At 34.5% G+C, this 19,788-nt stretch overlaps 3 protein-coding genes and 1 non-coding gene across 4 annotated transcripts; 2 read left to right on the forward strand and 2 right to left on the reverse strand.

Annotated features, from left to right (window-relative positions):
- Positions 1-4,943: 4,943 nt before the first annotated feature.
- Positions 4,944-6,026, reverse strand: LOC17896032. Its single transcript, XM_006301090.1, has one exon. The coding sequence runs from the start codon at positions 6,024-6,026 to the stop codon at positions 4,944-4,946; it is 1,083 nt and encodes a 360-aa protein (XP_006301152.1).
- Positions 6,027-9,651: 3,625 nt separating this feature from the next.
- On the forward strand, positions 9,652-12,115 carry LOC17894818 (microsomal glutathione S-transferase 3). The gene is made up of 4 exons (XM_006300503.2): positions 9,652-9,825; positions 11,218-11,293; positions 11,384-11,556; positions 11,803-12,115. Exons 1-4 carry the CDS (start codon positions 9,713-9,715, stop codon positions 11,876-11,878), a joined length of 438 nt encoding a protein of 145 aa, XP_006300565.1. The 5' UTR covers positions 9,652-9,712; the 3' UTR covers positions 11,879-12,115.
- A 572-nt stretch (positions 12,116-12,687) lies between these two features.
- On the reverse strand, positions 12,688-12,769 carry TRNAS-AGA. The gene has a single exon. It is a non-coding gene; the product is annotated as a tRNA-Ser (tRNA).
- Positions 12,770-15,608: 2,839 nt separating this feature from the next.
- On the forward strand, positions 15,609-19,110 carry LOC17895855 (probable polyamine oxidase 4). The gene is made up of 10 exons (XM_006302109.2): positions 15,609-16,015; positions 16,305-16,420; positions 16,507-16,595; positions 16,799-16,912; positions 17,247-17,334; positions 17,427-17,512; positions 17,606-17,708; positions 17,871-17,968; positions 18,062-18,494; positions 18,584-19,110. Exons 1-10 carry the CDS (start codon positions 15,976-15,978, stop codon positions 18,905-18,907), a joined length of 1,491 nt encoding a protein of 496 aa, XP_006302171.1. The 5' UTR covers positions 15,609-15,975; the 3' UTR covers positions 18,908-19,110.
- Positions 19,111-19,788: the final 678 nt, after the last annotated feature.

Here is a 19,788-nt window from a genome sequence, read left to right on the forward strand (position 1 = left end):
ACTGGCCACAACAGAGCAAGTTGTTCAAACCCGTTGCCATGATTGGCAGTTCTTAAGTTATTTTGGTGTTCTGTGGATGGAAATTTTTTGGTGGTATCCATAGTTCATTTAGGTTTCTAAACGTTATCGGTATATATTCCAAAAGGGTTAGCCTTGTTGGATACGTTTAAGGTTCGGTCAGTGACCATATTCATATGTAATTTTTTGGGCTAAATATTATCCATAAGGGATGAGCTTGGTGGATGCGGCTGTAATGTCTGATTGAAAGTTTGCAGCGAGATGGATATACGCTGCCTGTTTCAATCGATATGAATATGAATGTTTCAATATCCATATAGCTATCAATGTTTCAATATCCATATAGCTATCAATGTTTCATGTTTTATTATCAGAAATCCATATAGCTATCAATGTTTCAATATCCATATAACTATTAATGTTTCACTTAAGATTTGTTATCTGTAATTTGCCTACTTAGGATGAATACGTGTTCACATGCCTATCCATAATGTATCCACACCCCGATGGATATTTGGATATATGAGTGTTTCAGGGGGGGGGGGGACATTATGAGTACAAATGACTATGAATATGTAGAGGGATTATAAGATAAAATTATTCGTGGTTATTGGTGATGAATTGTCTACTGATTTGGGGGATCGGAGTAATATGAATATATGGATGGAGCATAATACACTGTTTCACAACTGTTGGTCGTGGATACTACACTGTCTCATAATCTATAGATCATGTTCAAATGACTTAGATTGTGTGGATACATTGAAACAATACTTCTAGTTGTGGAATACATGACGACAGTGGGGTACATTGGTACGTGGATCACGCCAGGTGGTTGATCTTCGGCAACGTGGGCACCTAGGTCTAGAGAGTAGTCTTCTGCTCCGCCGATCATCAATCTCCTCACCCTCGCTTGCTGCCTCATCTAGTAATTCCTTGGACCAGCTTCCTCCAACGTAACATCGATCGATGAGCCGAGTAAAAGCTACGTCTTCATTCCTCATTGCCCACACGGCGTACGGATTGCGTCGTCGAAGACATTTGCAAAAGAAGGAGTAGTATTTGGAATGCGGCATTGTCCACCACATGAAGTGTGGGGCTTTGTCTAAACGAACATGTGATAAACATTCGTTAGAATAAACAGCATCCTTGCCTTCTCTTCCAGCCTTTAGCAAGTTCTTTAATGCGTCCACACCATCTTCCCCAAGATACATGGCTACTTTTGCAAGCAAGGAGGAAGGCATGTGAAAAACCCTGCTGAGTTGAATAGACTAACCAGAAGATGGTATTAGTAAACGAATAAAAATAGAGAGTCTGAATGAAAAAAAAATACCGGTAGAGTTATAACCTGATGACTTTGTGGCTTGGATCCATGTTGTGTAAGCGTCGCCATTTTTTTTTTCCTGATTGACGAAGAGCTTCTAAAACATTTTACAACATAATGTCTGTACTCCTCGAGGAGAAAGTATATTAGTAAAAAAGAAGCCTATAAGATATTCATGTGGTTGTGTCCATGACCATCAGTTGAATGCCCAAAATAAATGCACAGTAGTCCTTAGCCGTAGCTAATAGTTGTGGAAAACAGCTGGTGTGATGTGACGTGGGTCGTGAAAACACAACGGGTAAAAATAAGAACAGAAAGGTTTTGGAATCGGGAATCGAGAGGGTGACAACCCACGTTGTACCTCAAAAGTAGAGTCCTGCTGTGGATTCGAAAACATTTGACAACATAATGTCTGTACTCCTCGACGAGAAAGTGTATTAGTTTAAAAAACCCTATAAGATATCCATGTGTCCATGACCATCAGTTAAATGCCCAAAAAAAATGCAGAGTAGTTCTTAGCCGTAGCTAATAGTTGTGGAAAACAGCTGGTGCGATGTGACGTGGGTCGTGAAAACACAACGGGTAAAAGTAAGAACTGATAGGTTTAGGAATCGGGAATCGAGAAGGGTGACAACCGACGTTGTACCTCAAAAGTAAAGTCCTGCTGTGGATTCGACGTGAAGTCCGACTTTAGTATGTGGTGCTTTGTTATCTGTTGGATAAACCTTTGAAATGGACACTCAAAGAGTATCCCATCTGGGCAGGACGAAAAGTTTTTAGATGCAGGATTATGACAGGGTGGCCATGTGGATATGGTGAAAAAATTTCTTGTGGATTCAGGTTGATTTAAAAGGTTTTTGTGAATTGATGTTGCTAAGTCTGCAGATAAAGCTTACCACCAATACATGAAATAGGTTTCTAAAACATTTTTCTAAAACATGAAATAGGTTTCTAAAACATTTTGCTAAGTCTGAATTTAAAAGGTTTTTGTGAATTGATGTTGCTAACCACCAATACATGAAATAGAAATGAACATTTAACAGATAAAGCTTACTCTAATATTACATTAAACATTAAACTGCCACAAATCGATGCTAGTTGCGGCGTACTCGTGCAACGGAACAGCCTGATGGGTGGTGTGCAATTCTTCTGCAACGGGGGCAACGTGGTCTTCCGATTAAAGGACGACGTGGAGGAGGTAGCAAGCAATCCGTTTGATCCTCTAGATCATAAAGTTTTAAAGAGACACCATGTCCATGTGGATAGAAGTCATTAACAAAAGTAAAAAAAAATTAGAAAAAGAGATATACCTCATTGGTTTCTAAAGATGCTTGGTCATGGTTACCATCAGTAGCCAATCCTGCGTTATTGTCCACATCGACTTCCTTCGTATGGACAACATCAGGGGACGTATTGGACTCAGGCAGAAGCGTATCGCCTTTGCCAACCTGATTGATAGGAGGTTCATGTGAACTATCAGTTCTCTAGCATCCATGTGGATGTAATACTGTGGACTGAGGGATTTTGTATGACGTCCATAAAAAAAAAGAGAAGAAAAGATAGACAGGGATATACCTCACTGTTTTGTGGCGATGCTTGGTCATGGTTACCATCAGTAGCCAATGCTGCGTTATTGTCCACAGCCATTTCCTTCGTATGGACAACATCAGGGGACGTATTGGACTCAGCCTGAAAACTATCCCCTTTGCCAACCTGATTTATAATCCATGTGGACTATTAGTGATTTATAATCCATGTGGATGCAGTACTGTGGACTGCGGGTTATTGTATGACATTCATACAAAGAAAAGAGAAGAAAAGATAGACGGGGATATACCTCATCGGTTTCTGGAGATGTTTGGTCATGGTTACCATCAGTAGCATAACCTGCAATATTGGACTCAGACGCAAGATTATCCCCTTTGACAACCTGATTGAGCGGATGTTCAGTGATTGTGATCCATGTGTATTAAGTAGTGAGGGTTATTGTATGACATAGAAAATAAAATAAAAACCTCATTCATGTCTGAAGCTCCTTCTTCATGGTTAGATGTAGAGTACACATCAGTTGGGAATACCTCTAAACCATTGCCTTTCTCAGCATCAATATCCAAAAGGGGGGGTTCTCCATTGTCTCTCTGTAGGAAGATTAAGAGTTATTGACCAAAGCAAATGCCATATAAACACAATGTTAGATTAAAAACCTTGTTTACTTCCAAGTTTGCATCATCCGGCAAAAATTTGGGTACATCCACCAGGGGGGGGTTAGAAGTCTCAGCCAAGTCATCGTGGTTGATAACCTTGACCTGCGGATTGGGGAAATTGACAATAAACAGGTGTTAACATGAATTTTAAGATGTAATAACCAACTACAAATAGGGGATCATAGTGTACTGACTTCTTTAGTGTCATTTTTTTGGGGAGTATTGGCTTTCAAGGACCCAATGATATCTTGTAATAGTGCGGTGTATTGCGTATGTACACCGGATGGGTCTGTGGAGATGCTTGGGTCCAAAAGATGTGTTTGCTGCCAAAGAATTGTACCCATGTGGATATTCTGCAGACAAGCTTAAGAAAATTTTAACTTGGGAGGTATAAAAATGTACCAGTGCCTCACGGATGACAGAAGCTTTGGGTGCAGTATCAAATAAGGGGGACTGAGAAGGTGACCTTGCAGGCTGCTCAAAGGGGACAAACAGAATTAGTGGAAGGAACGAGAAACGTGGACTAATTAATGACTTCTACTGACCTTACACTCAGTGTCGTATATGGGAAGAGAGCTAGTGTCCAAAGAAGACAACTGCCAACAAACAGAAAAAGTAAATCATGACTATGTACTGACAAGAAAATGATCAATGTATTACGAAACAACTTAAAAAATAGTACAAACCTTCTTTCCATCTTTCAGAGGGGAGGGATTTTGATCTGTAACAGGATCAACTGCTCCCTCCGGGGTGACATATTGATCCCAGTTGTGTTGGGATTCAAAAATATCTTCCGGTGACAGAGGATGTTTGGCTGGCGATGGTATACGCGCAATGACTTCTTCATGAGACAGAGTAGTTGATCTCCCAGGCAACTTTAAGACAGCAGCAGAACTAGGTTTTGCCGTCTTAGGCTGATATCTACGATATCTATTGTATCTAAAAGCCCGAAGCTGCGCTGAGAGGCTCCTATTCTGTGCCGACAACTTCTTAAACATAATTTCAGACTCTCTCCTAATGGACAACAACTCTTTCTCTACCGACGATCTGAAATCATCGAAAGCTTTGTCGTTAGAAGTAGAAGAACATCTGGTAGCACCACGCTTGGACTTGGGAGGAGACTGATTGACTCGAAGTTTGGCGGAAACTTGTTTGCGCATTGGGACAACATGTTTCATGTGTATAACGTCATCCTTCTTGTCGGTAAGAGAGATTCGAGGCAAGGAGCAATCGCCGCCCGGCCACTCATTTTTTTAAAAAATGTGACTATCCTGAATCTGTGAGATCAAAAAAGAGATTTTTTTGTCTTTAACTTCATCGTCCCACTCTCCCCAACCCTCTTCGGGTGGCTCAACTTCAATTAATGGTGAAACTGTCAACTGGGGGAAAAAAAGACATTAAGATGTAAGTAACCATGATGATTTAAAGGGAGTATCCATGTGGATGGGGTGTGCAAAAATAACCTTATCGGAGTGTTCGATAGACAAGACGTCCGTAAGGGGAAGGTTGTTCTTTGGAATGCCAACTGAAAACCAATCCAAAAAAGTGCGTCGATCAGCAGACCCATGAATCTTGTCGAGTAAAGAAGGGATATTCCGATATGCTAGCAGCTGAAGTGCTAGCGGGAAGCCTTGCAAACGAAATGACTTCTGTTGCAACTGATCTATGAAAGTTTGCAACGGAGTGGTGCACTTGGTATGAAGCCTGGGTTTCTTTGTCGATGGTTGGCTGAGACATTTTATATCAGGCCTCATCGTCGATATAGTCTTGAGGAAGGATTCTCGGCCCCAAGGGAATGATAGAAAGGCATCGACATCTCTGAGCATTTCAACGTACTTGAATGTGGGTTTGTGAGTCTGGCTAGAGGCGATAAGCACGCCGTCAACAATGAGAATAAGTGCAAGGCGGAGTTTTTTTTCTGGATCAGTAGTTTCCCTATCTTCAAAAGTCTTGCTTATATCTGCTAGCGTGGTCTTCCGATTGGGGCCAATCAACTCATCCCAAAAAGAAGCGTCGGAGGAATCAGCACATGGGTCCAATTCCGGGTCGTAATCTTCAGGAAACTCAGCACATGACAACCCAGAAACGACGCCAAACTCGAGCAACGAAAAGCGGAGGGGGTATCCACCGAAAACTGTCCACAACTCGTACTTCTTCTTGGACAATACTTGTCTGCAGAGAAGCGCGTGGATTAACTTACAAGACATTGGGCACTCGCAGATGCGGAGCCTAAAAAGGGAACCCAAACTAGAGTTCAAAATTCGTTCAAACTCGGGAGTGCCTCGAAGGACCTTGCATACGACTGTAAGGATGTCCGGCCGAGAGTATACATTCAGCCTAGCGTCGGGGTAACGGTCTGTAGCAAAAATTCGCGGAGGTAGACGGAGGTCCCAGCCAGAAGCTTCGTCGGGCAGACCGGAGGACGAGGAAGCGTCGGGGGTAGGTTTGAAAAAGCCAGTGATACGACGGTTTGATACCATATCGGAGAGATCCACCAGTGGGGGGATAACCACGACGGCGTGAGACGATTATGGGTGCGATTTAGATTGGTTCCGGCGGAGTAAAAAATCATGATTAGGGGGATCGGTTTAGAGGAGTAAAATTTGGGGATCTAGGGTTTGGAGTAAAAAATGGAAAGTGAAGACTCTTCGTTTATTATATCTTTTATTAAAGCAAAAACTGTAAAATGAAAAAGTAAATCTCATCATAAATATAACGAAAGAGTGGGTATTCGGTTAGATGGAAGCAGAGGGATACAGAAGTAACTTCTCTTAAGAGAAGTATAGTAGTAGTGGTAAGTGGGTGTAAAGGGGATAAGTTTTCTTAAAAGTAGGTCTAAGTGCTAAATTCTCAATCATATAATATTATTGTATTATATATGTATATGTGTATCAGTGTATGTATGTACTATATTATAAAGAAAACAAGAGGGAGAGAGAGAGCGCAATGAGAGAGAGAAATAATGTGAGAAGTCGTGTTGGGCGTTCGGTGAAACCCGACCGAACCGAACCGAAAGAACCAAAAATTGCGGTTCTCGGTGAAGACTTTTGTTAATGGACCAAACCAACCGGCAAAATTTATTTGTGATTTTGGATTTCGGTTTGGTTCGGTTCGGTTCAGTAATCGAAAACGATCGGTTTCACCTAAACCGAGAATCCACAACAATATATAAAGAAAATGAGACATTTTACCCTAATGTGGTTTCATTTTTTTTGTTCTGGGTTGAAAGCTCAATTAAGATAGCATTGTAAGAATTTAATTATATATTTGATTTAAACTTTTGCTTTGAATTATATTTTTTTTTCTTTTATGTACTTTTTCATTTCTTCATTGTTTTCTTATACTATTAAACGTATAATACATATGCATAATAATATTTTAAGGCTATAAGAAAATTACTTTATCGATGGGATTCAAAAATATTGATTTCCGACTATCGCATCATAAGAAAATCAAGATAAAGAAAACATCTTCATTCTTATACTTTAGATGTTTGTTTCTTTCTCACATATTCATGTATATTTATTTTATTTTCAAAAGTATGTAGTTATTTTAACAAAATAAATCTTGTTATATAATTATCAAACCAATTTGTAAGACATTGAAATAAATAAAATTTATACACAAATAAAGGTAATTTGTGTGTATATTTATAAGCTTACACACATATTTAGATAAATTTCAACATTTTTAGTGGTTTTCTTTATAAAGTTTGAAATGGGGTAAATTTAAAAGGTGGTATTTGAAAAGGGTAATTTTTAAATTCTCCCAATACCATTCTATTAATACCATTCTATTTTTATCATTAACAATATTATTGTTTTATCAAAAAAATACTCAAAAATACTGAAGAAAATAACTATCAAAATTGAACAATTAATCAACGAATAAATTTAAGAGATATGAATGTATGCTTCCATTGTACGATTTAAATAAATAAAGTGTAAAAATGTCATAAGCATTGAAATTTATTTATTCTATTTTTATAAGTAATAGATAAATTAAAATTAATTAACTAAATATACAACAACCCGCACATATGCGCGACATTACTTCGTGTATATATATTTTAGGGAATATACCATTAGTTTGTTATGAGAATTAACTTTAATGATATATTTGTAAAATATTGTTAACTGTTTAAATTTAGTAGTTAATGAGGTTCGAAAATATATGAAATCTTTAACGAGCAAACTATTACAATGTAATTAAACTTTTAGTTTTATTTTTGGATATTTTATATATTTGAAATCGCATTATAATTAGGAAAAGAAATAATTGTATTCAATATTTTTTTATTGTCGATTTGCTATGTCAATTGCTAGTTATTAGGGTGATTGAATTAATTATGTATTTCTGAATAATTTTTTAGAAATTGAATTTTGATTTTTTAAAAGGAAAAACAGAAATATTTCATATCTAATCAATATATTTCAAATTCTTTTATTGTTTGTGCTATATTTTCGAGATTTTATTTTTTAATATGAAGATTTTATGTGAAAATAAGAGATTTTATGTGATATAGAATGTTTCACATGATTTTAGCAAACAAATTTTTAATTATTAATTTAATTAAGATTTTTTCTTCAAATATGTTTAATTATTTTATTTAAGATTATATTTTTGAAAATTTGATGATATAATCAATTATGTTGTATATTTCTCCACATTTTATGATATGTAGAATTTGATTAGTCACTTATTTAATAATCAAACATATTTTTTCATCTTTATTTTTCTTAAATATAAAGTATTGTTTTCAAAAGATATTCTAAAATATAATTAATATTAAATCTGTTTACATATGTTTAATTTCAAATTTAACTGTCCATTTTTTATTTTAATAAAATTAATATGATTTCCATAATAGTTTTTATTTTTTATTTATTTAAATTTTTCTTTTGCTGTCTTTTAGTGTGTTTGGCTACATGGTTGAGATTGTATATTTTGTAATATTTTCTTTCAAGTTTGTTTGGCAAAAAAAACAAATAATGCTCCCCAATTAATAGTATATAGTTACTATTATTATATATGTTTTTTCGTAAAATCCTTTATACACAGTTACACACATTATGCTAAAAAATATATCGGGTCTTGTGCTCCAAACCAAAAATATATCACGATGTCATATATATGTCGGTTGCTAATTTGCTAATTGTCATTACTATCATTGCAAAATCACATAATAACATTGATTTAAATTATTACTTCTAGACTTTAGGAAGGAAAAGTAAAAAAAAAAAAAAAAGTGATTGTGACTTAAAAAAAGAGTCCTAAATTATTGGTTTAAGAAAAGTGAACGTAACAAGAATAAATAGAACAAAGTGGACTGTGACAAAAATTAAAAGACTTTGTAAGACTACTAAATTAATTAAAATGTGATTGGTGACACTTAATTTTTAAATTTTTTATAATGAAATCAAATCTCTTACAGTCTCCATCAAATCACACTATATACATTTATTATTTTTATTTGAGCAAAATGAAAAAAAAATATATAATCATTGATTCATTTCTCATGAAAAATAATTATATATCTATGTATTTGCATATTTGTCCCCAAAATAAAAATCTATTTATTTGCATATTATATTTTGTACTCTCTTAAATGTGATTGGTGAAACCTAATCTTTAAAGATTTAATAATAAAATCAAATCTTTTACAGTTTCCATCAATTCACACTATAAACATTTTCTTATTTTTATATAAGCCATGGAGAAAATGTTTAAGCATTTATTATAAAATAAATAAATATATATATCTATTTATTTGCATAAAATTATACTATTTTTATCTATTATTTGTGTTACTAATCTGAGTTTGTCAGATAAAATTATTGAAATTACAAATTACTTTATAATTTCCTTAATCAAACAACCTCTAGATCTAGATCCGTATTTGAAAAGAAAAAAACACATTAGACAACTCATTATACTAATTATAATTTTATTAAATATTTGTAAGTTTAATACTTAATTACTTTATAATCTCCTTTAAACAAAAAAATCAAATAAATTATCCCACTCTTTACACGTTTCATATTTTATGGTCTGGTCAACGAAAATGGCTGACTCAATTTTTATATATTTGATCTCTCTTGCGAGTTAAGCCAGTAGTAGTAAGAAAGAAACTCAAAAAGTTTTCAGAAGCTCGAAAGAAGCATCCATGGCGATTACAGATTTTTTACCAAGCGAGTACGGATATGTCGTTCTCATCCTCGTCTTGTACTGTTTCATCAACCTTTGGATGGGTGCTCAAGTCGGCGGAGCTCGTAAAAGGTTTCAATCAAAACTCTTTTTAGATTCGTTTCCTTGCGAGACCGATCTGTATCGTTCTTGATTTCTTTGTATGTTTTAGGTTTTGAATTGGATTTTGTAGTTTTGTGATTTTGATTTGAAGTTGATAAGCTTGTTTGATTGAATTTAGTTCTGAATCTGTTTTGATTTGAGGTTGAGAAGCTTGTTTGATTGAACTTAGGCACTTAGCACGATTCTGAATGATTCTGAAGCTGTTTTGATTTTTAAGTTTAGAAGCAAGGTTATTGAACTTAGCAGGATTCTGAATCTGTTTTGATTTGGAAGGTTAAAAGTATTTGATTGAATTTAAAAGGATTCTGGATCTGTTTCGATTTGAAGTTGAGAAGCATGTTTGATTGAATAACTTAGCAGGATTCTGAATGGTTCTGAATCTGTTTTGGTTTAAAGTTGAGAAGCATGTTGATTGAGCTTAGCAGGATTATGAGGCTGTTTCGATTTTAAGTTGAGGTGCATGTTGATTGAACTTAGCAGGGTTCTGAATCTGTTTAGATTTTAAAGTTGAGAAGCATGGTTGATTGAACTTAGAAGGATTCTGAAGCTGTTTGGATTTTAGAAGTTGAGAAGCATGTTTAATTGATTGAAGTAAAGAATCATGTTTGACTGAACAACTTAGCAGGATTCTGAAGCTGTTTTCGGTTTTAAGTTGAGAAGCATGTTTGAGTGAACTTAGTGGTTCTGAGCTGTTTCTATCTTTAGTTGAGAAGCATATTGATTAAACTTAGCAGGTGTTGAGCTGTTTTCTATTTTAAGTTGAGAAGCATGTTTGATTGAACTAGCAGGATTCGGAATCTGTTTTGATTTGAAGTTGAGAAGCATGTTTGATTGAACTTAGCAGGATTCTGAATCTGTGAAGTTGAGAAGCATGTTGATTGAAGTTAGCAGGATGCTGACTCTGTTGTTTGTTCGTTTTCATCAACTCTATTGATTGATTACTAGGAGCTAGATGTCTCTTCGCTCTTGCTTTTCGTTCAAATTGTGCTGATAAATTGGTTTGATTTCCATGGAATTGATGTGAACTGAAACTAAAATGTAATTGAATGCTAGCAGAGTTTTGGTCTCACTATATCCAGTTTCTTCCTGAGTTTACTTGTAAATTGGATCTTGTAATCTTGTTTCGTTCTCATTGGTTCGATTTCTTTGAGAAGCATGTGTGTAGTTTAACAGGATTATGTATCTGTTGTGTTTGTTCATCTTTGATTTTGAAACTCTTTTCTATTAATTTTGGTCACTAATTCATATGAATCTTTATCATTGGTCACTAATTTTGAAACTCTTTTCTATTAATTTTGGTCACTAATTCATTGGTCACTAATTTTGGTCACTAATTCATATGAATCTATGATCATGATGCAGGTACAATGTGCCATATCCAACTCTATATGCTATAGAGTCAGAAAACAAAGATGCTAAGCTCTTTAACTGCGTTCAGGTTTGTTAAAAGTTAAAACCCTTTTCTGTGTAGTTTTGTCTTCTTCTTTTACAACTTGTTTTGATATGTGGTAACTTTACGGTTTTGCAGAGAGGACACCAAAACTCGTTAGAGATGATGCCAATGTACTTCATATTGATGATCCTTGGTGGGATGAAGCACCCTATCATCTGTGCTGTCTTGGGTTTGGTCTACAACGTTAGCCGATTCTTCTACTTCAAAGGTTATGCTACTGGAGATCCCATGAAGCGTCTCACTATCGGGTTTGTTCTTTTATCCTCTATAAAACGTTAATAAGTATCATTACTGATTAGCTCGGTTTAGTTAAGTCAAGAGGATAATTAGAGTATATGCTTGCACATAATGATTGATTACCATATTCCTAAACTAATTTCTTCTGTTATGTTATTAGAGAGTGTTGAGCTAAACTAATTACTTCGTTGATTCCATGTCGTCATCTATGAGTCGAGTTTAGGATTGATAACCTTTGTAATCGACATGTTTTGCAGGAAATACGGGTTCTTGGGTTTGCTAGGTCTCATGATCTGTACCATCTCGTTCGGTGTTACTCTGATCCGTGCTTGAGCCACGCTTTTGTAAGGTTGATGATAGAGATACTCTGAGTTGTTTTATAAGTTTACTTTGGAACCAGTCTTTGTAAGTTGTTCACAAAATTTGTGTGATGAGAATGATAATGTGTTTGTAGTTTTGTACCTTTTGTTTCTTTTACGAGAACTTTTCAAAGTTGTAATAATAAATCATCGCATAATGTAGAAAATTTTAATTTTCACAAACGTCATTAAAGATTTTAGTTTATGTGTCTACAGTTTGTTGATATGGCCCTTGGACTTTGGTTCAGTTTTTCGGTTAATAACGAATTTGAAAATATTGCAAAAACTAATCGAGATAAAATTTGGTTCAATTCGATTCTAGGTTTATTTCGGTTTTGAAATTCGAAAAAGAGAGAAACCAAATTTCCATGTCTTATTTAGATCTGATTTTTCAGTTGGTTCTTGGTAATTTCGGGTAATACGGTTTGGTTATTGAAAAAACTTGGTTTAAATTTGAGCGAAATCAGTCTAATTAATGTATAATCCGGTGAGAAAAAAACAAAAATTTCGGTTAATTAATAACCGAACCAAACTCAACCAAAGCTCTCGGTTGAATTGGGGTAATTCGGTTTGGTTATTGACGAAAATTGTTTTAAATTTAGGCAAAATCGGTCTAGTTAATGTATTAATAACCAAAATTAAGAACCGAACCAAACCCAAGCGAAGTAAATTTTACATTTTACCTTTCTATTAATGGTCTATCTCGGAAACAAAACCGAACAGCCAACAAAAATATTGGTTCGGTTATCTTGGTTTGATACCCAAAAAAATAGAAAAAAAAAACGTGAACGGCAGGATTCGAACCTGCGCGGGCAAAACCCACATGATTTCTAGTCATGCCCGATAACCACTCCGGCACGTCCACTGTTCTGTTCTTTTTTACTAAATATTAAAATTATATATCAAACAGTTAACAGTTTAGAGAATGAGACATAACACGCGACTTGCATGGAAATGAGTCAAAATGACACAACGTGACCAGAGAGAAGCAGACAAAGTGAGACACCTACATCACTACGTGTAATGATTTGTTTCTTTTATTATCATTTTGTTTTTTTCCGTTTTCAATATGAAACGATTAAAATAGTACATTACTAAGAATTTAGGCCTACACAAAATATCCGGATCTACAAATCCAATCCAAATCCCAATTCGAAATCTAGAAATACCTGAATAGGTTTTATATTTTTAAATCTGAAAATCCAAACTTGAACCCGAAACGAACCGAACCGGAATGCGAACGGATATCTGAATACATCCATGGTATAAATAACTCTTAGTTAAATAAATTTATGTAAAAAATTATATAGGTTTTGAAATTTTTGTAGTAGTTTAGACATATTTCGATACTCAAAGTTTGAATTTTAAGAATTTTGGATAATCCAAACCCGAAATACCCGATCTAATTCCGAAATTTAAAAATATATGAACAGATTTTATATTTCTTAATCCGAAAACTCCCAAAAACCCGTAAATCTGAAATACCTGATCCGAACCTGAACGCCCAGACTTAGATCACTACTACTCATCATCGACTTACACATAAGTTTTTTTTTTTTGACTTACACATAAGTTATATAACCATTTTTAGTTAACCCTACAAAAATCATATATATCACTATCCATAGATTTGTATTGCCTTGGTTATATATATACCTTTTCTTTATTTGTTGTTGGCCTTGTCGAAAGGTTTGTTTCTACCGACAGATCGGGTAAGAGTAGTTTCAATTGGTTGTAATGACTCAAAGCCACTTGTGACTTGCCCCACCCCCACGTATGTGTCCACTCTGTTATCACTATTCACCACACAAACAACAATATTACTGATTCTCTTATAGACAACTTGATCACCATTCCCCACCATCACCTAATGATTGATACATTTTGAAGATTTTATAGTACCTACTCAAAATCAATTGGGATATGATTAATTAAAGTACCTATATAGTGTAAAGAAATTTCAAAACTAAAGTTAGTTTGAATAAGAAATGGATGTACAAATTAAGTAACTAGTTTGGAAAGTTTGAATGAGAAATATTTAGGTTGTATCTTAGGAATCTAATCATCATCAAACCATTACACTACTGGGAGAGATGATTACCAAAGTTCTTGTCTCTTTTTCCACTTTCCTCTTTATTCATAGTGATTTTTTCGGTATTGTTTCTATGAACAAAGAGGAAAGCGGAAAAGAAAATCGAGAATTTTGATGATTTTTTTCTCTAAATTTAAAAATTGTTTAGTAGTGGATCGTTTTGGTGATGATGAGAACCCCATGATACAATTGTTTCTTCTTTTGATTCGCTATAATGCGGTCTTTGCTAAGTTATTCGCTATAACCCCATTAATGGAGTTTGAGTTTCCCTAATCTAAGTTATTGGTTCATAAAAAATATATATATGTAACTCAAATTCAGTCCAAGTGTGTTTAGATTCCTCTCTAACCTCCAAAGTAGACATGTTCTCAAGTCTCAAGTAAACACCTTCCTTAATTACAAGTGTCAAGCATTGTTAAGTGTTGTAGTCTAATTAATGTTTCTCTACAAGTGATTAGATTATTTTAACATATGGTTTCTTTTATATTACATTTGAGTGCATGCATGGCGGCCAAAGAGCTAAAAACATATTGGGGACCTGACCACTTCATTCTTTCAAACCAACAACAACCGTGTGGCGTTAATATCGTAATTAAGTATTAATTAGTCGCCATCGCCGACTGCATTATGAACCTCACATGTCCATATGCTTTTACTAATTTCTAATTAATATACATAACTCAGTTTTATAGTAATAAGATCATCAATACCCTAAATACAAAATACTAAATAGCTTCTACGCAAGTGGTTAACCATTTTTATACTTACATTTCTCAAAACCATAAGTTTCGACCTTACATATACCAAAATTAAACCAAAATATACATAACTCTAACTAAGTTCACTGATTTTAATAAACGAATATCAAAAAAATCGATTCGATTTCGCAAAATTTTTTAACATAATTTCTTAATGGTTGAATATCTGAATAATTCATAAAAACCAACCCAACTCGATCTGTATACCCGACCTTGAAGACCTAAATACTGTAGTACTATAAAACTTAGGTTAATAGGTTATATATACTAATATAATCTTAAATACCCTAAATACAAAAATATTATATAGCTTCTACGCAAGTGGTTAACCATTTTTCTACTTAGCTTTCTCAAAACAATTAAGTTTCCCACCTTACATATATAAATAACGTATAAACTAAACTAATATAATAACCCTTATATGATCTTGAATTAAATTTTATGAAAATCAGCAAATTAATTCCGTCATCATCCATTAAAAGCATATAAACTCACATGTACTCAAAAGTTAAATTAGATCAACAACCCCATATGGAAAAATATCTCTATTCATATAAAAGACAAAAAACCATAACACATCAACATCAAAATTAGCTGTTTACTATATTAATCACACAATTATAAACTAAACCAAAGTATCCAAAAAGGTAAGACACATGTTGACCAGATAATAAAAACAAAAGAAAAAGACACTGAAGGGTAAAAACGTCATTTTACACATGCCGAAAAAAATCTGGAACATAGAAGGGTAAAAACGTCATTTTGAAATCGACTCGTACTATAAAAGCTCTATTTGTTTTTGGTAACCGAATAAAAAAAAATCACAAACCCTTTCTTCTTCGTTTCTTCCAGCTTTCTCTTTCTCCTCTCATGTTTCTCGTCATCTTCTAAAAACCTGCAACACCAAAAAATAAAGAATTGAACCCAAAAAAGAAAAAAAAAATGCTCCGATCACGGAATTGTAAGATCTCCGCCGTGAACGACGCCGTTATTTCTAATCGTCTTTCGATTTCTAATCTCAAAGTCTTATTCGTTTTTGAATCCTCGCCATTGAATAATAATAATCGTTTCTCCGATAAGCTTGTTCATTAAGCTTTTGTTCATCCTCCGATCTCTCTGAAGATTCTTTCTTCTTCTTCTTCTTTCCCAATTTTTTCTCCTCAATCTAATTTGTTCACGTAATTCGGATTTTTTCTCTGTTTCGTTCTTCACAAATCTTCCATGGATAAGAAAATTTCGTTTCCTGATGATCTTCCTGAAGGTATAATTGGGAATTTGATTTTGTTTTTGAAGATTTTGAGATTATGCATTGCGATTTCGGAATTGCTTGAATTTTATAAATTATCAGATAGATTTATGAATTGTTAAATCTTAAGAATCAGATCTGTTTCTGGATTTGCATGTGTTGAGTTTTTGGAATCTGTATTGGAATCACAATGATGCGTTATACAGGATTTGTGGAATCTGGTTCTAATTTTGTGTAATATCTTGGATTTTGTATGAATTGTTTGTTGTGGATTTGTGATATATGTTTTTGGATCTTGAACCAGGTACTATCTCTGCGTTAATGGAGAAGCAGAACAATGTGCAGCCTACTGTTATTGTGATTGGTAGTGGTATATCAGGTCTTGCTGCTGCTAGGAATCTTTCTGAAGCATCTTTTAAGGTAATGATGCTATAATCGTGTTAGCTTTTTAGGTTTGTACGTTTTATTTAATGGTGATTTATGTTGTGGGATGTGTTTGTTTTTAGGTGATTGTTCTTGAATCAAGGGATAGGATTGGTGGTCGTATCCATACGGATTATTCCTTTGGCTGTCCAGTTGATATGGGAGCTTCATGGTGAGTTGTGTATTCGACTTAATTGCTGGTTTTGTTTAGTCCTCTTTCATGGCTGATTACTGATTATTCTTGTTTGAAAGATTGGAAAACCTCTGTTTATTGGAGATTCAGATGTCTAGTTTGTAATATTGCTGGTTTGGAATGACTCTTTAAATAGCCTCTGTTTTTATGAGCCTTCTAACTCTTTCTCAAATGTGGTTTAGGTTACATGGAGTCTCTGATGAGAACCCCTTGGCTCCCATTATACGCCGTCTAGGGCTGACTTTATACCGAACTAGTGGGGATGACTCCATCTTGTATGATCATGATCTAGAAAGGTAACTCTTTTTTTTATCTTTACATCTCTCTATTTTTTATGATAGTCCATGGCGTAGATAGCTCTTGTATGTGCTAAGATTACACTAATGGGGTGGTAGCTGCTAGATCTTATTGTTTTAGTTGGCTCATTCTTCTGAGCGTGTAAGATTTACAGAGTAGATGGAGTTCAATCTGACTTCTGACCTTTAGTATATATAAGATCTCACTAGCGCTCTATTTTAACTAGTTAGATAATTATTTGAAAGCTGAATGTACTTGATCAAGCAGGACAGAGTCATAGACTAATTTTAAAGCCTGTCAACATATAATGAGAATTTTGGCTTTCTTTTTCAGTTATGGACTTTTTGATGCGCATGGGAATAAAATTCCGCCGCAGTTGGTCACTGAAGTTGGAGATGCATTCAAGAGAATACTCGAAGAGGTGAATTTTGCATTTGTGTGTTAACTGATCTAACTACTATCCTCCGATACGAGAGATTGAGAAGTTGACTCAAGTTTACTTGTTGATTTCAGACGGAGAAAATAAGGGATGAAACTACAAATGACATGTCAGTTCTTCAAGGAATATCCATTGTCTTGGATAGAAATCCAGAATTAAGGTACCAATTGCAGTCACATTGTGTTGAGTAACAATTTTACTTATTAAATTTATACATATATTAAAGCCTCTGTTACTTTTTGTATTATTCTAGGCTACAAGGTATGGCATACGAAGTTTTGCAGTGGTACTTGTGTAGGATGGAGGCATGGTTTGCTGTAGATGCGAATCTGATATCACTAAAATGCTGGGATCAGGCAAGTGAAACATTATATTCTATATTTGATCTGAGTAGCTCAAAAGCTTTCCGAACAAATACCTTCTTGGCTTTGTGACATTTTATTACCATAGTGTTTATACACAGAAATAAAAGCTTTAGCAGAAACCAGGAAGCTCAAAAATAGTTATTTGTTGTGCAGGATGAATGCCTTTCAGGTGGTCATGGTCTAATGGTTCAGGGTTATGAACCAGTGATCAGAACAATAGCAAAAGACCTTGACATTCGCTTGAGCCATAGGTAATTCAAATCAACCTTTGATGAGATGATCCATTAAATTTCAGCTATCTTACCTAAATCTAACCATGTGTGATTGAATTTTTATTCAAACAGGGTAACTAAAGTATGTAGAACATCCAATAACAAGGTGACAGTCGCAGTTGAAGGAGGAACCAATTTTGTTGCTGATGCTGTTATCATCACGGTTCCCATAGGGGTCCTCAAGGCAAATCTAATTCAATTTGAGCCAGAGCTCCCACAGTGGAAAACCTCTGCAATATCGGGTCTTGGTGTAGGCAATGAGAACAAGATTGCCCTGAGATTTGATAGAGCGTTTTGGCCCAATGTGGAGTTCCTGGGGATGGTGGCACCGACTTCTTACGCCTGTGGCTATTTCCTGAATCTTCATAAGGCAACAGGCCATCCGGTGCTTGTTTATATGGCTGCAGGAAATCTAGCCAAAGACCTGGAAAAGCTATCCGATGAGGCTACAGCAAATTTTGTGATGCTGCAACTTAAGAAAATGTTTCCCGACGCACCTGACCCGGTAAGCATTCATCGTTATCACCGTTTTGCACATTGTGAATCATATGCTCGGATTACTTATATGTGTGTTTTGGTTTGGAACAAAATCAGGCGCAATATCTAGTGACACGATGGGGAACGGATCCAAACACGTTGGGGTGTTACGCATACGACGTAGTAGGGATGCCGGAAGATCTATACCAGAGGCTAGGAGAGCCCGTAGATAATATATTCTTTGGAGGAGAAGCAGTGAACGTAGAGCATCAAGGATCAGCTCACGGAGCCTTCTTAGCAGGAGTCTCGGCCTCGCAGAATTGTCAAAGGTATATCTTTGAACGACTCGGGGCTTGGGAGAAACTCAAACTCGTTTCTCTTATGAGAAATAGTGATATCCTCGAAACCGCAACCGTGCCTCTCCAAATCTCCAGGATGTGATCAATTGAATTACATCTACGTTAACAGAGTTCCAAATTTATTTTTCTCAAATCTGAAAACAAATAAAGAGAAAGTCCTGATTCTGAATGTGGAGTCTTGTTTTTTTTTTTCTTCTTCTTTGATATTATCGCTTGATGGGTTGTAAACTGTTTATATAATTCAATGACCTAAACATGTTTTAGTTTGAACTTTTTCTTTAATTATCTTATGATTTCTGGAAACAGAAGAAAGATTCTAATTAGATACAGACTGAAAGGTTTAGACATAAACAACTAAGAAACTATCCCTACTAAACAGAAGTACAAATGTACTTCCGGGTCGGGTCAAAAACAAAAAATAACCCGAAATTACAATGATGGATACTTCAATTTTAGATCAAAATTCGGGTATAATATTACCCATTAACTATTAAAATCCGAAAATTTAAAAAATATCAGTTACTAAAACTTCCCCATATTTAGGAAACTATAATAATGATACATACGTATATTTTAGAAATCCAAATTAATTGTGAATATTTAAATCTTAATGGTGAATAACAAATGCACATTTTAAGGAAATTATGTTTATCATTACCTAAAAAGATCTCAATCTTTAGATAATATTCTAATTAATAATTATTCCGTAATTTTTGTGATTTTATTGTTAATCATATGGAAAACTGATTAAATATTCTCCTAAAAAATAAAAATTTCCAAATATTAAAGGTTATGATTTAATTATCAACTTTAAAATAAAAAATAAAACCAAAATATTAAAGGTTACAGTGTCCCATATAAAACTTCAAACAAAAATTATTAATTGGAAATACATTTAATAAACATTCATTTTTAAAACAGGTCCTAAGTTTGAGCAAATTATTTTTTTTTCTAAAAAGCTTC

The sequence above is a fragment of the Capsella rubella genome, unplaced genomic scaffold, assembly GCF_000375325.1.
Source record: "Capsella rubella cultivar Monte Gargano unplaced genomic scaffold, Caprub1_0 scaffold_2, whole genome shotgun sequence".
Lineage (NCBI taxonomy): Eukaryota > Viridiplantae > Streptophyta > Magnoliopsida > Brassicales > Brassicaceae > Capsella > Capsella rubella.

Excerpts from the sequence above, each read along its gene's own strand:
- LOC17895855 (XM_006302109.2), top strand. The coding sequence starts at position 15,976 with ATGGATAAGAAAATTTCGTTTCCTGATGATCTTCCTGAAG. Across the intron at positions 16,421-16,506 it reads TTTCTGAAGCATCTTTTAAG|GTGATTGTTCTTGAATCAAG; the intron begins GTAATGATGCTA and ends GTTTGTTTTTAG. Across the intron at positions 16,913-17,246 it reads TATGATCATGATCTAGAAAG|TTATGGACTTTTTGATGCGC; the intron begins GTAACTCTTTTT and ends TTTCTTTTTCAG.
- LOC17896032 (XM_006301090.1), bottom strand. The coding sequence starts at position 6,026 with ATGGTATCAAACCGTCGTATCACTGGCTTTTTCAAACCTACCCCCGAC.
- LOC17894818 (XM_006300503.2), top strand. The coding sequence starts at position 9,713 with ATGGCGATTACAGATTTTTTACCAAGCGAGTACGGATATGTCGTTCTC. Across the intron at positions 9,826-11,217 it reads GTCGGCGGAGCTCGTAAAAG|GTACAATGTGCCATATCCAA; the intron begins GTTTCAATCAAA and ends ATCATGATGCAG. Across the intron at positions 11,294-11,383 it reads AGCTCTTTAACTGCGTTCAG|AGAGGACACCAAAACTCGTT; the intron begins GTTTGTTAAAAG and ends ACGGTTTTGCAG.